We start from the raw sequence: 16,679 nt of genomic DNA on the forward strand, positions 1-16,679 counted from the left end.
GATGCAGTGCCTTAGACCGCTGCACCACTCGGTAGCCCCATATAGCCTCGCTACTGTTATTTTATTGATGCTCTTTAATTATTTGTTATTTTGGGATTTTCTTTTTTTCTTCTTTTTCAATTAAATGTTTTCTTTATTCATTTTTTTACTTCAGTTTATTTAGTAAATACATTCTTAACACTTTTTAACTTCTTATGGCTGGGGGCAGTATTGAGTAGCTTGGATGAATAAGGTGCCCAGAGGTGCCCAGAGTAAACTGCCTGCTCCTCAGTCCCTGTTGGTAATATATGCATATCATTAGTAAATTTGGATAGAAAACACTCTGAAGTTTCTAAAACTGTTTGAATGATGTTTGTGAGTATAAGAGAATTCATATGGTAGGCAAAAATCTGAGAAATATTCCAAACAGGTATTGGGAAATCGTTGTTAGTTGGTCGATTTTCAACTCAGCCCCTATTGAATACACAGTGGGATATTGGTCAAGTCGCACTTCCTACGGCTTCCACTAGATGTCAACCATCTTTAGAAACTTGTTTGAGGCTTCTACTGTGATGTTGGGCTGAATGAGAGCTAAATGAGTCAGGTGTCTGGCAGAGTACCACAGGGTGGTCACGCGCATTTCACATGAGAGGTAGCTGCGTTTCATTGTTTTTCTGAAGACAAAGGAATTCTCCGGTTGGAACCTTATTGATGTTAAAAACATCCTAAAGATTCCATAAATCATTTGACAAAGTCTAAAGGACTGTAACGGAACTTTTTGACATTTCGTCTATAACTAGTGAACGGCGCTTCATATGTTTTAAATTGTTTAACAAACGCGTTAACAAAAGTAGCTATTTGGACATAAATGATGGACATTATCAAATCAAACATTTATTGTGGAACTAGGATTCCTGGGAGTGCATTCTGATGAAGATCATCAAAGGTAAGTTAATTTTTATAATGTTATTTCTAACTTCTGTTGACTCCAACATGGCGGATATTTCTGTATGTATTTTATATATATGTATATTTATGTAAATGTTTTCTGAGCCCAGTTCTCAGATTATTGCATGGTTTGCTTTTTCCGTAAAGCTTTTTTGAAATCTGACACAGCGGTTGCATTATTAAGGAGAACTACATCTATAATTCCATGTATACCACTTGTATTTGTCACGAATCCCGTTTCCTGAGTCTGTTTTTTGCCTATGTTCTGTCCTGGAGTGTTTTTTCTGGCGTCCTGGAATGCACCGTGTCTGGTTGCCGGGCAATGTAGCCAGTTGGGGTTTCTGATTACCCTGTATCCCACCTGTATCCCATCAGCTATTTGCACACCTGGTCCTGATCATCATCTCTCCTCTTCATAAGCCCGGACCTGACATCCATTCCCTGCCGGATCGTTAGCCATGAACAGTATGTTGTGCCAGAGTATCAGCCTCAAGTTGGATAGAATTTGTTTTGTTGTTTTTTACGTATTGCTTGCCTTAAACTTACCTCCGTTTGTTTTGTCTTCAGTTACTCACCCGGATCATTTACCCCATTCCCGCCTGGTCGTCGGAGGATTCCGCTTCCCCATTGGATCCACCTATTTACTCCCATCAACTCACCACCGCTGCCCGCTACGCCACCTGGATACATCTAACCATTCACTTTCACTTGTAAATAAATACTCACCTTCTTCCTACTCTCCTTGTCCTGGTCTGCTTCTGGGTTCGATTTTGAAGAAACGTGACAGTATTTTCATCAACATTTATGATAAGTATTTCTATAAATTGATGTGGCTATGCAAAATCACTGGGTGTTTTTGGAACTACTGAACATAACGCGCCAATGTAAACTCAGATTTTCTGATATAAATATGAACTTTATCGAACAAAACATACATGTATTGTGTAACATGAAGTCCTATGAGTGTCATCTGATGAAGATCATCAAAGGTTAGTGATTAATTTGATCTCTATTTGTGCTTTTTGTGACTCCGATCTTTGGCTGGAAAAATGGCTTTGTTTTTCTGTGGCTTGGTGGTGACCTAACATAATCATTTGTGGTGCTTTCGCTGTAAAGCCTATTTGAAATCAGAAACTGTGGCTGGATTAAAACCTCTAGTAACTCCCCATCCCGGGTGCAGGAGTGTAATCATCGACTGACACTAATTAGAATAACGCAACGGACATAAATATTCCTAGAAAATATTCCTATTCTTGAAAATCACAAGTGAAATATAGTGAGACACAGCTTAGCCTTTTGTTAATCACCCTGTCATCTCAGATTTTCAAAATATGCTTTACAGCCAAAGCTAGTCAAGCATTTGTGTAAGTTTATCGATAGCCTAGCATAACATTTTGTCCAGCTAGCAGCAGGTAACTTGGTCACGGAAATCAGAAAAGCAATCAAATTAAATCGTTTACCTTTGATGAGCTTCGGATGTTTTCATTCACGAGACTCCCAGTTATAGCCAATGTTCCTTTTTTCCAAAAATATTATTTTTGTAGGCGAAATAGCTCCGTTTGTTCTTCACGTTTGGCTGAGAAATCGCCCGGAAATTGCAGTCACGAAAACCCCGAAAAATATTCCAAATTAGCTCCATAATATCGACAGAAACATGGCAAACGTTGTTTATAATCAATCCTCAAGGTGTTTTTCAAATACCTATTCAATAATATATCCACCGGGACAACTGATTTTTCAGTAGGACCGATTGGAATAATGGCTACCTCTGTATTTTACGCGAGAATCACTCTGGGAGCCATCAGGTGACCAGTTGCGCAATGTAGCCGCTTACGGGTATTCTTCAACATAAATCCGTAAAACTACGTCACAATGCTGTAGACACCTTGGGGAATACGGAGAAAAAGTAATCTGGTTGATAGCCCATTCACTGCTCAATAGGGACGCATTGTAACGCAGAGCTTTCAAAAGATGAGTCACTTCCGGATTGGATTTTTCTCAGGCTTTCGCCTGCAATATCAGTTCTGTTATACTCACAGACAATATTTTTACAGTTTTGGAAACTTTAGAGTGTTTTCTATCCTAAGCTGTCAATTATATGCCTATTCTAGCATCTTGTCCTGACAAAATATCCCGTTTATTACAGGAACGTTATTTTTCCAAAAATGAAATACTGCCCCCTAGTCACAAGGTTTTAACAATAATTGTATCTTTAAAATGGTGTAAAATACTTGTATGCTTGAGGAATTTCAATTATGAGATTTTTGTTGTTTTGAATTTGGCGCCCCGCATTATCACTGGCTGTTGTCATATCGATCCCATTAACGGGTTTTCAGCCCTAAGAAGATTTAAATTGCATTGTTGGTTAATTAAAGGCTTGTAAGCATTTCACTGTAAGGTGTACTACACCTGTTGCATTCGGCACATGTGACAAATACATACAATTTGATTTGATTTGATTTTATATATGGTCTATTGTGCCATTTAAGACTCAGCCACAGTCAGACTGAGAGACCCCATACAGTACATTACCTTTAGGGATCTCACACAGTCAGACTGAGAGACCCTATACAGTACATTACCTTTAGGGATCTCACACAGTCAGACTGAGAGACCCCATACAGTACATTACCTTTAGGGATCTCACACAGCCAGACTGAGAGACCCCATACAGTACATTACCTTTAGGGATCTCACACAGCCAGACTGAGAGACCCCATACAGTACATTACCTTTAGGGATCTCACACAGCCAGACTGAGAAACCCCATACAGTACATTACCTTTAGGGATCTCACACAGTCAGACTGAGAGACCCCATACAGTACATTACCTTTAGGGATCTCACACAGCCAGACTGAGAGACCCCATACAGTACATTACCTTTAGGGATCTCACACAGCCAGTCGTTGTAGTCCTCACAGTTTACATCGTTCCAGGATCCCTCTTCATCCCAGTAAGAATTCCTCATCTCAGCACAGGACTCCACGCCGTTGTAGTTGTTGGGTTCCCCCTCCATCCAGTGTTGGAAGGACAGCTGAGGACAAACACATTTGTAAGAGAATCTTTCCCATCAACAATACTTCAAACCTTGTACAGACAATCAACATGGGAGGCGGCTCAGTTGGAAGTGTTCAGAAACAACACCAGCAACACATATTTATAATTAGCAGTAGTAGTAGTGCTAGTAGTATTACTATTAGTAGCAGTATTACTATTAATAGCAGTAGTAGTAGTAGTATGAGTAGTATTACCAGTAGTAGTAGAAGCAGTATTACTATTATTATTATAATTAGAAGTCGTAGTAGTATTACTATTAGTAGTAGTAGTATTACTATTAGTAGTAGTAGTATCACTAGTAGTAGTAGTATCACTATTAGTACTAGTAGTATTACTATTAGTAGTCGTAGTATTACTATTAATAGCAGTAGTAGTAGTACGAGTAGTATTACCAGTAGTAGTAGAAGCAGTATTACTATTATTATTATAATTAGAAGTCGTAGTAGTATTACTATTAGTAGTCGTAGTAGTACTATTAGTAGCAGTATTACTGTTAATAGCAGTAGTAGTAGTAGTACAAGTAGTATTACTTGTAGTAGTAGAAGCAGTGTTACTATTATTATTATAATTAGAAGTAGTATTATAATATTACTATTTGTAGTAGTAGTACAAGTAGTATTACTATTAGTACTAGTAGTATTACTATTAGTAGCAGCATTACTATTAGTAGCAGTAGTAGTACAAGTAGTATTACCAGTAGTAGTAGAAGCAGTATTACTATTAGTAGTAGTAGTATTACTGTTAGTAGCAGTAGTAGTAGTACGAGTAGTATTACCAGTAGTAGTAGAAGCAGTATTACTATTATTATTATAGTTAGAAGTAGTATTATAATATTACTATTAGTAGTAGTAGTATTACTATTAATAGCAGTAGTAGTATAGTATTACTATTAGTAGTAGTAGTAGTAGTAGTAGTATTACTATTAGTAGTAGTAGTATTACTATTAGTAGCAATATTACTATTATTCTTATAATTAGAAGTCGTAGTAGTATTACTGTTAGTAGTAGTAGTATTACTATTAGTAGTAGTAGTAGTATCACTATTAGTAGTAGTAGTATTACTATTAGTAGCAGTATTACTGTTAATAGCAGTAGTAGTACGAGTAGTATTACTAGTAGTAGTAGCAGTGTTACTATTATTATTATAATTAGAAGTAGTATTATAATATTACTATTTGCAGTAGTAGTAGTATTAGTAGTAGTAGTAGTATTACTATTATTATTATTATAATTAGTAGTAGTATTACTATTAGTAGTAGTAGTAATAGTAGTATTACTATTAGTAACAGTAGTAGTAGTATTACTATTAGTATCAGCTGTTGTAGTAGTAGTAGTAGTAGTAGTAGTAGTCGTAGTAGTATCACTATTAGTAGCAGTAGTTGTAGTAGTAGTAGTATTATTATTATTATTAGTAGTAGTAGTAGTATTACCAGTAGTAGTAGTATTAGTAGTGGTATTACTATTAGTATTATAATTAGTAGTAGTATTTGTATTATTATGTGAACATAACTCACTGGCGACCCATCAGTCCAGGCGAAGCCAGTGTTGGGATCCTGAGCACTCAGACCGATCCAGGAAGTCCCACCATGGCTAATGTATACAAAACAATACTATATTATCACCATGGTTACGGTATCCAGAACAATACTATATTATCACCATGGCTACAGTATCCAAAACAATACTATATTATCACCATGGCTACGGTATCCAGAACAATACTATATTATCACCATGGCTACAGTATCCAAAACAATACTATATTATCACCATGGCTACGGTATCCAAAACAACAGTATATTATCACCATGGCTACGGTATCCAGAACAATACTATATTATCACCATGGCAGGGAATACAACTTCTGTCAGTGTGAGTTAGCAGCATTACATTATTGGTATGTCGGGGGTCCCACCTAGTGGACAAGGTTTGAGAAACCTGGAAGAAGGTGGAATTAAAACTGTCACATACTGCAACAAACATGTTATTAAACCTTTACAGGCAACAAACATGTAATTAAACCTTTACAGGCAACAAACATGTTATTAAACCTTTACAGGCAACAAACATGTTATTAAACCTTTACAGGCAACAAACATGTTATTAATCCTTTACAGGCAACAAACATGTTATTAAACCTGTATAGAAAACAAACATGTTATTAATCCTTTATAGGCAACAAACATGTAATTAAACCTTTACAGGCAACAAAAATGTTATTAAACCTTTACAGGCAACAAACATGTAATTAAACCTTTATAGGCAACAAACATGTAATTAAACCTTTACAGGCAACAAACATGTTATTAAACCTTTACAGGCAACAAACATGTTATTAAACCTTTACAGGCAACAAACATGTTATTAATCCATTACAGGCAACAAACATGTTATTAAACCTGTATATGTTGACTCTTTGGATCCTAGAATAAGACCTGTCGAAGATTATTGGGGGCTGGAGCCGTTGCTAACCGATAAAGGTGTGAGTTGGAATATCTGAGTGAGGTTGAAGAACTTACACATGATGCATAGACTGGAGGTCCGTAGAACTGTGGATGCTGAGTAGGTCTCCTCCAATCACCCTGCAGAAGTCCCGAGCCTCAAACCAGGTCTTCTCATCTTTGCGAGGCCCTGTAAAGAACTGGACCAGACAGACAACCTATTCAGTGCAGACCACAGCGCTATGGGTAGTGCACTACTTTAGACCAGAGCCCTATGGGTAGTGCACTACTATTGACTAGAGCCCCATGGACACTACACAGGGAAGAGACTGTCATTTAATACACAGACTGTCTCTGGATCATGATCTGTTACCGTTAGGAAGAGATCCTTATATTACAGACTGTCTCTGGATCATGATCTGTTACCGTTAGGAAGAGATCCTGAAGTAACAACAAACTAGGTCATTGTCCTAAATGACCTATAACCTCTGTAGATCAGGTGGTAGGACATGGTGCTTGCAAGACCCGGATAGTGGGTTTGATTCCCGAGACCACCCATACTGTAAAATGTATGCATGCATGACTGGATAAAAGCGTCACCTAAATGTCCAATATTATTAATATGTTGCTATATTGTAGAACCTGGCTGTATAGATTACAGATTACAGTAGCTATTACAATGATAGAATACCATGCTATTGTTGTTTGAGGAGAGTGCACAATTTTGAACCAGAAAAGTTATTAATAAACAAATTAGGCACATTAGGGCAGTCTTGAATTTTGAACAGAAATGCAATGGTTCATTGGACCAGTCTAAAACTATGGAATACACTGATTACACTGATACACTGATTCCATCTAGTGGCTAAAATCTAAATTGTACCTGGGCTGGAATAATAAATTATGGTCACTTCAAAGATGATGGTACAAAACAAATACAAAAGAACGGTTGGTTTTTCTATTATCTTCTACCAGATCTATTGTGTCATATTATATTACATTCCTTTCACATTTCATTCTAAGTTATGTCTACCTTGAAGCAGTAGTTCCGAGACCCCACAGGAAACCAGCCCTCATGGCACCTGGGAGGGACAGGTGAAATTGGTTCTGGTGTTGGCCCCGCTCCTTCTGCCAGGTGTTTACAGATATACTTCTCCTGATTGGTGCAGCTCAGCACATCCCATAATCCAGCTAGAGTCCCTGTTGTCATGGCCACACAACCCTGTCGACTGCCTGAGGTCAAAGTTGACGAAAAAAGAGAAAACACAAATACAGAGCAACATTCAGGTTCACAGCTAAGAGCACCTATTACCATGTTCAATGAGATTCAGTTATATAGTATAACTGTAGTGAGACTCCTACTATAGAACTGTAGTGAGACTCCTACTATAGAACTGTAGTGAGACTCCTACTATAGAACTGTAGTGAGACTCCTACTATAGAACTGTAGTCAGACTCCTACTATAGAACTGTAGTGAGACTCCTACTATAGAACTATAGTGAGACTCCTACTATAGAACTGTAGTGAGACTCCTACTATAGAACTGTAGTGAGACTCCTACTGTAGAAATGTAGTGAGACTCCTACTATAGAACTGTAGTGAGACTCATACTATAGAACTGTAGTGAGACTCCTACTATAGAACTGTAGTGAGACTCCTACTATAGAACTGTAGTGAGACTCCTACTATAGAACTGTAGTGAGACTCCTACTATAGAACTGTAGTGAGACTCCTACTATAGAACTGTGGTGAGACTCCTACTATAGAACTGTGGTGAGACTCCTACTATAGAACTGTAGTGAGACTCCTACTATAGAACTGTAGTGAGACTCCTACTATAGAACTGTAGTGAGACTCCTACTATAGAACTGTAGCATGAGACTCCTGCTATAGACCTGTAGTCAGACTCCTACTGTAGAAATGTAGTGAGACTCCTACTATAGAACTGTAGTCAGACTCCTACTGTAGAACTGTAGTCAGACTCCTACTATAGAACTGTAGTGAGACTCCTACTATAGAACTGTAGTCAGACTCCTACTATAGAACTGTAGTGAGACTCCTACTATAGAACTGTAGCATGAGACTCCTACTATAGAACTGTAGTGAGACTCCTACTACAGAACTGTAGTGAGACTCCTACTATAGAACTGTAGTGAGACTCCTACTATAGAACTGTAGTGAGACTCCTACTATAGAACTGTAGTGAGACTCCTACTATAGAACTGTAGTATGAGACTCCTACTATAGAACTGTAGTCAGTCTCCTACTATAGAACTGTAGTGAGACTCCTGCTATAGAACTGTAGTGAGACTCCTACTATAGAACTGTAGTCAGACTTCTACTATAGAACTGTAGTGAGACTCCTGCTATAGAACTGTAGTGAGACTCCTACTATAGAACTGTAGTGAGACTCCTACTATAGAACTGTAGTGAGACTCCTACTATAGAACTGTAGTGAGACTCCTACTATAGAAATGTAGCATGAGACTCCTGCTATAGACCTGTAGCATGAGACTCCTGCTATAGAACTGTAGTGAGACTCCTACTATAGAACTGTAGTGAGACTCCTACTATAGAACTGTAGTGAGACTCCTGCTATAGAACTGTAGTGAGACTCCTATATAGAACTGTATTGAGACTCCTACTATACAACTGTAGTGAGACTCCTACTATAGAACTGTAGTGAGACTCCTACTATAGAACTGTAGCGAGACTCCTAATTTAGAACTGTAGTGAGACTCCTACTATAGAACTGTAGTGAGACTCCTACTATAGAACTGTAGTGGGACTCCTACTATAGAACTGTAGTGAGACTCATACTATAGAACTGTAGTGAGACTCCTACTATAGAACTGTAGTCAGACTCCTACTATAGAACTGTAGTGAGACTCCTACTATAGAACTGTAGTGAGACTCCTACTATAGAACTGTAGTGAGACTCCTACTATAGAACTGTAGTGAGACTCCTACTATAGAACTGTATTGAGACTCCTACTATAGAACTGTAGTGAGACTCCTACTATAGAACTGTAGTCAGACTCCTACTATAGAACTGTAGTGAGACTCCTACTATAGAACTGTAGTCAGACTCCTGCTATAGAACTGTAGCGAGACTCCTACTATAGAACTGTAGTGAGACTCCTACTACAGAACTGTAGTCAGACTCCTACTATAGAACTGTAGTGAGACTCCTACTATAGAACTGTAGTCAGACTCCTGCTATAGAACTGTTGCGAGACTCCTACTATAGAACTGTAGTGAGACTCCTACTATAGAACTGTAGTATGAGACTCCTACTATAAAACTGTAGTGAGACTCCTACTATAGAACTGTAGTGAGACTCCTACTATACAACTGTAGTGAGACTCCTACTATAGAACTGTAGCATGAGACTCCTGCTATAGACCTGTAGCATGAGACTCCTGCTATAGAACTGTAGTGAGACTCCTACTATAGAACTGTGGTGAGACTCCTACTATAGAACTGTAGTGAGACTCCTAATTTAGAACTGTAGCATGAGACTCCTACTATAGAACTGTAGTGAGACTCCTACTACAGAACTGTAGTGAGACTCCTACTATAGAACTGTAGTGAGACTCCTACTGTAGAAATGTAGTGAGACTCCTACTATAGAACTGTAGTGAGACTCATACTATAGAACTGTAGTGAGACTCCTACTATAGAACTGTAGTGAGACTCCTACTATAGAACTGTAGTGAGACTCCTACTATAGAACTGTAGTGAGACTCCTACTATAGAACTGTAATGAGACTCCTACTATAGAACTGTAGTCAGACTCCTGCTATAGAACTGTAGCGAGACTCCTACTATAGAACTGTAGTGAGACTCCTACTATAGAACTGTAGTCAAACTCCTACTATAGAACTGTAGTGAGACTCCTACTATAGAACTGTAGTCAGACTCCTGCTATAGAACTGTAGCGAGACTCCTACTATAGAACTGTAGTGAGACTCCTACTATAGAACTGTAGTATGAGACTCCTACTATAGTACTGTAGTGAGACTCCTACTATAGAACTGTAGTGAGACTCCTACTATAGAACTGTAGTGAGACTCCTACTATAGAACTGTAGCATGAGACTCCTGCTATAGACCTGTAGCATGAGACTCCTGCTATAGAACTGTAGTGAGACTCCTACTATAGAACTGTGGTGAGACTCCTACTATAGAACTGTAGTGAGACTCCTACTATAGACCTGTAGCATGAGACTCCTACTATAGAACTGTAGTGAGACTCCTACTACAGAACTGTAGTGAGACTCCTACTATAGAACTGTAGTGAGACTCCTACTGTAGAAATGTAGTGAGACTCCTACTATAGAACTGTAGTGAGACTCATACTATAGAACTGTAGTGAGACTCCTACTATAGAACTGTAGTGAGACTCCTACTATAGAACTGTAGTGAGACTCCTACTATAGAACTGTAGTGAGACTCCTACTATAGAACTGTAGTGAGACTCCTACTATAGAACTGTAGTGAGACTCCTACTATAGAACTGTGGTGAGACTCCTACTATAGAACTGTGGTGAGACTCCTACTATAGAACTTTAGTGAGACTCCTACTATAGAACTGTAGTGAGACTCCTACTATAGAACTGTAGTGAGACTCCTACTATAGAACTGTAGCATGAGACTCCTGCAATATACCTGTAGTCAGACTCCTACTGTAGAAATGTAGTGAGACTCCTACTATAGAACTGTAGTCAGACTCCTACTATAGAACTGTAGTCAGACTCCTACTATAGAACTGTAGTGAGACTCCTACTATAGAACTGTAGTGAGACTCCTACTATAGAACTGTTGCATGAGACTCCTACTATAGAACTGTAGTGAGACTCCTACTACAGAACTGTAGTGAGACTCCTACTATAGAACTGTAGTGAGACTCCTACTATAGAACTGTAGTGAGACTCCTACTATAGAACTGTAGTGAGACTCCTACTATAGAACTGTAGTATGAGACTCCTACTATAGAACTGTAGTCAGTCTCCTACTATAGAACTGTAGTGAGACTCCTACTATAGAACTGTAGTGAGACTCCTACTATAGAACTGTAGTGAGACTCCTACTATAGAACTGTAGTCAGACTCCTACTATAGAACTGTAGTGAGACTCCTGCTATGGAACTGTAGTGAGACTCCTACTATAGAACTGTAGTGAGACTCCTACTATAGAACTGTAGTGAGACTCCTACTATAGAACTGTAGTGAGACTCCTACTATAGAACTGTAGTGAGACTCATACTATAGAAATGTAGCATGAGACTCCTGCTATAGACCTGTAGCATGAGACTCCTGCTATAGAACTGTAGTGAGACTCCTACTATAGAACTGTAGTGAGACTCCTACTATAGAACTGTAGTGAGACTCCTACTATAGAACTGTAGTGAGACTCCTACTATAGAACTGTAGTGAGACTCCTACTATAGAACTGTAGTCAGACTCCTACTATAGAACTGTAGTCAGACTCCTACTATAGAACTGTAGCATGAGACTCCTGCTATAGAACTGTAGTGAGACTCCTACTATAGAACTGTAGTGAGACTCCTACTATAGAACTGTAGTGAGACTCCTACTATAGAACTGTAGTGAGACTCCTACTATAGAACTGTAGTGAGACTCCTACTATAGAACTGTAGTGAGACTCCTACTATAGAACTGTAGTCAGACTCCTGCTATAGAACTGTAGTGAGACTCCTACTATAGAACTGTAGTGAGACTCCTACTATAGAACTGTAGCATGAGACTCCTGCTATAGACCTGTAGCATGAGACTCCTGCTATAGAACTGTAGTGAGACTCCTACTATAGAACTGTGGTGAGACTCCTACTATAGAACTGTAATGAGACTCCTACTATAGAACTGTAGCATGAGACTCCTACTATAGAACTGTAGTGAGACTCCTACTACAGAACTGTAGTGAGACTCCTACTATAGAACTGTAGTGAGACTCCTACTATAGAACTGTAGTGAGACTCCTACCATAGAACTGTGGTGAGACTCCTACTATAGAACTGTGGTGAGACTCCTACTATAGAACTGTAGTGAGACTCCTACTATAGAACTGTAGTGAGACTCCTACTATAGAACTGTAGTGAGACTCCTACTATAGAACTGTAGCATGAGACTCCTGCTATAGACCTGTAGTCAGACTCCTACTGTAGAAATGTAGTGAGACTCCTACTATAGAACTGTAGTCAGACTCCTACTATAGAACTGTAGTGAGACTCCTACTATAGAACTGTTGCATGAGACTCCTAGTATAGAACTGTAGTGAGACTCCTACTACAGAACTGTAGTGAGACTCCTACTATAGAACTGTAGTGAGACTCCTACTATAGAACTGTAGTGAGACTCCTACTATAGAACTGTAGTGAGACTCCTACTATAGAACTGTAGTATGAGACTCCTACTATAGTACTGTAGTGAGACTCCTACTATAGAACTGTAGTGAGACTCCTACTATAGAACTGTAGTGAGACTCCTACTATAGAACTGTAGCATGAGACTCCTGCTATAGACCTGTAGCATGAGACTCCTGCTATAGAACTGTAGTGAGACTCCTACTATAGAACTGTGGTGAGACTCCTACTATAGAACTGTAGTGAGACTCCTACTATAGAACTGTAGCATGAGACTCCTACTATAGAACTGTAGTGAGACTCCTACTACAGAACTGTAGTGAGACTCCTACTATAGAACTGTAGTGAGACTCCTACTGTAGAAATGTAGTGAGACTCCTACTATAGAACTGTAGTGAGACTCATACTATAGAACTGTAGTGAGACTCCTACTATAGAACTGTAGTGAGACTCCTACTATAGAACTGTAGTGAGACTCCTACTATAGAACTGTAGTATGAGACTCCTACTATAGAACTGTAGTCAGTCTCCTACTATAGAACTGTAGTGAGACTCCTACTATAGAACTGTAGTGAGACTCCTACTATAGAACTGTAGTGAGACTCCTACTATAGAACTGTAGTCAGACTCCTACTATAGAACTGTAGTGAGACTCCTGCTATGGAACTGTAGTGAGACTCCTACTATAGAACTGTAGTGAGACTCCTACTATAGAACTGTAGTGAGACTCCTACTATAGAACTGTAGTGAGACTCCTACTATAGAACTGTAGTGAGACTCATACTATAGAAATGTAGCATGAGACTCCTGCTATAGACCTGTAGCATGAGACTCCTGCTATAGAACTGTAGTGAGACTCCTACTATAGAACTGTAGTGAGACTCCTACTATAGAACTGTAGTGAGACTCCTACTATAGAACTGTAGTGAGACTCCTACTATAGAACTGTAGTGAGACTCCTACTATAGAACTGTAGTCAGACTCCTACTATAGAACTGTAGTCAGACTCCTACTATAGAACTGTAGCATGAGACTCCTGCTATAGAACTGTAGTGAGACTCCTACTATAGAACTGTAGTGAGACTCCTACTATAGAACTGTAGTGAGACTCCTACTATAGAACTGTAGTGAGACTCCTACTATAGAACTGTAGTGAGACTCCTAATTTAGAACTGTAGTGAGACTCCTACTATAGAACTGTAGTGAGACTCCTACTATAGAACTGTAGTGAGACTCCTACTATAGAACTGTAGTGAGACTCATACTATAGAACTGTAGTGAGACTCCTACTATAGAACTGTAGTCAGACTCCTACTATAGAACCTTTAGTGAGACTCCTACTATAGAACTGTAGTGAGACTCCTACTATAGAACTGTAGTGAGACTCCTACTATAGAACTGTAGTGAGACTCCTACTATAGAACTGTAGTGAGACTCCTACTATAGAACTGTAGTGAGACTCCTACTATAGAACTGTAGTCAGACTCCTGCTAGAGAACTGTAGTGAGACTCCTACTATAGAACTGTAGTGAGACTCCTACTATAGAACTGTAGCATGAGACTCCTGCTATAGACCTGTAGCATGAGACTCCTGCTATAGAACTGTAGTGAGACTCCTACTATAGAACTGTGGTGAGACTCCTACTATAGAACTGTAATGAGACTCCTACTATAGAACTGTAGCATGAGACTCCTACTATAGAACTGTAGTGAGACTCCTACTACAGAACTGTAGTGAGACTCCTACTATAGAACTGTAGTGAGACTCCTACTATAGAACTGTAGTGAGACTCCTACCATAGAACTGTGGTGAGACTCCTACTATAGAACTGTGGTGAGACTCCTACTATAGAACTGTAGTGAGACTCCTACTATAGAACTGTAGTGAGACTCCTACTATAGAACTGTAGTGAGACTCCTACTATAGAACTGTAGCATGAGACTCCTGCTATAGACCTGTAGTCAGACTCCTACTGTAGAAATGTAGTGAGACTCCTACTATAGAACTGTAGTCAGACTCCTACTATAGAACTGTAGTGAGACTCCTACTATAGAACTGTTGCATGAGACTCCTAGTATAGAACTGTAGTGAGACTCCTACTACAGAACTGTAGTGAGACTCCTACTATAGAACTGTAGTGAGACTCCTACTATAGAACTGTAGTGAGACTCCTACTATAGAACTGTAGTGAGACTCATACTATAGAACTGTAGTGAGACTCCTACTATAGAACTGTAGTCAGACTCCTACTATAGAACTGTAGTGAGACTCCTACTATAGAACTGTAGTGAGACTCCTACTATAGAACTGTAGTGAGACTCCTACTATAGAACTGTAGTGAGACTCCTACTATAGAACTGTAGTGAGACTCCTACTATAGAACTGTAGTGAGACTCCTACTATAGAACTGTAGTCAGACTCCTGCTATAGAACTGTAGTGAGACTCCTACTATAGAACTGTAGTGAGACTCCTACTATAGAACTGTAGCATGAGACTCCTGCTATAGACCTGTAGCATGAGACTCCTGCTATAGAACTGTAGTGAGACTCCTACAATAGAACTGTGGTGAGACTCCTACTATAGAACTGTAATGAGACTCCTACTATAGAACTGTAGCATGAGACTCCTACTATAGAACTGTAGTGAGACTCCTACTACAGAACTGTAGTGAGACTCCTACTATAGAACTGTAGTGAGACTCCTACTATAGAACTGTAGTGAGACTCCTACCATAGAACTGTGGTGAGACTCCTACTATAGAACTGTAGTGAGACTCCTACTATAGAACTGTTGCATGAGACTCCTAGTATAGAACTGTAGTGAGACTCCTACTACAGAACTGTAGTGAGACTCCTACTATAGAACTGTAGTGAGACTCCTACTATAGAACTGTAGTGAGACTCCTACTATAGAACTGTAGTGAGACTCCTACTATAGAACTGTAGTATGAGACTCCTACTATAGAACTGTAGTGAGACTCCTACTATAGAACTGTAGTGAGACTCCTGCTATAGAACTGTAGTGAGACTCCTACTATAGAACTGTAGTCAGACTCCTACTATAGAACTGTAGTGAGACTCCTACTTTAGAACTGTAGTGAGACTCCTACTATAGAACTGTAGTGAGACTCCTACTATAGAACTGTAGTCAGACTCCTACTATAGAACTGTAGTGAGACTCCTGCTATAGAACTGTAGTGAGACTCCTACTATAGAACTGTAGTGAGACTCCTACTATAGCACTGTAGTGAGACTCCTACTATAGAACTGTAGTGAGACTCCTACTATAGAACTGTAGTGAGACTCCTACTATAGAAATGTAGCATGAGACTCCTGCTATAGACCTGTAGCATGAGACTCCTGCTATAGAACTGTAGTGAGACTCCTACTATAGAACTGTAGTGAGACTCCTACTATAGAACTGTAGTGAGACTCCTACTATAGAACTGTAGTGAGACTCCTACTATAGAACTGTAGCATGAGACTCCTGCTATAGACCTGTAGCATGAGACTCCTGCTATAGAACTGTAGTGAGGCTCCTACTATAGAACTGTGGTGAGACTCCTACTATAGAACTGTAGTGAGACTCCTACTATAGAACTGTAGCATGAGACTCCTACTATAGAACTGTAGTGAGACTCCTACTATAGAACTGTGGTGAGACTCCTACTATAGAACTGTAGTGAGACTCCTACTATAGAACTGTAGTCAGACTCCTACTATAGAACTGTAGTGAGACTCCTACTATAGAACTGTAGTGAGACTCCTACTATAGAACTGTAGTGAGACTCCTACTATAGAACTGTAGTCAGACTCCTACTATAGAACTGTAGTGAGACTCCTACTATAGAACTGTAGCATGAGACT

At 39.2% G+C, this 16,679-nt stretch overlaps 1 protein-coding gene across 1 annotated transcript in view; it reads right to left on the reverse strand.

Annotated features, from left to right (window-relative positions):
* LOC110508267 (macrophage mannose receptor 1) overlaps positions 1-16,679 on the reverse strand; it is a 230,583-nt gene that overhangs the window by 143,456 nt on the left and 70,448 nt on the right. The window contains exons 12-15 of the mRNA XM_036966151.1: positions 7,460-7,659; positions 6,505-6,626; positions 5,500-5,575; positions 3,810-3,963 (exon numbers count right to left, since the gene is read on the reverse strand). Coding sequence (XP_036822046.1) covers positions 3,810-3,963; positions 5,500-5,575; positions 6,505-6,626; positions 7,460-7,659 — 552 coding nt within the window. The remainder of the gene's footprint in view (positions 1-3,809; positions 3,964-5,499; positions 5,576-6,504; positions 6,627-7,459; positions 7,660-16,679) is intronic.

Source organism: Oncorhynchus mykiss, chromosome 28, assembly GCF_013265735.2.
Source record: "Oncorhynchus mykiss isolate Arlee chromosome 28, USDA_OmykA_1.1, whole genome shotgun sequence".
Classification (NCBI taxonomy): domain Eukaryota; kingdom Metazoa; phylum Chordata; class Actinopteri; order Salmoniformes; family Salmonidae; genus Oncorhynchus; species Oncorhynchus mykiss.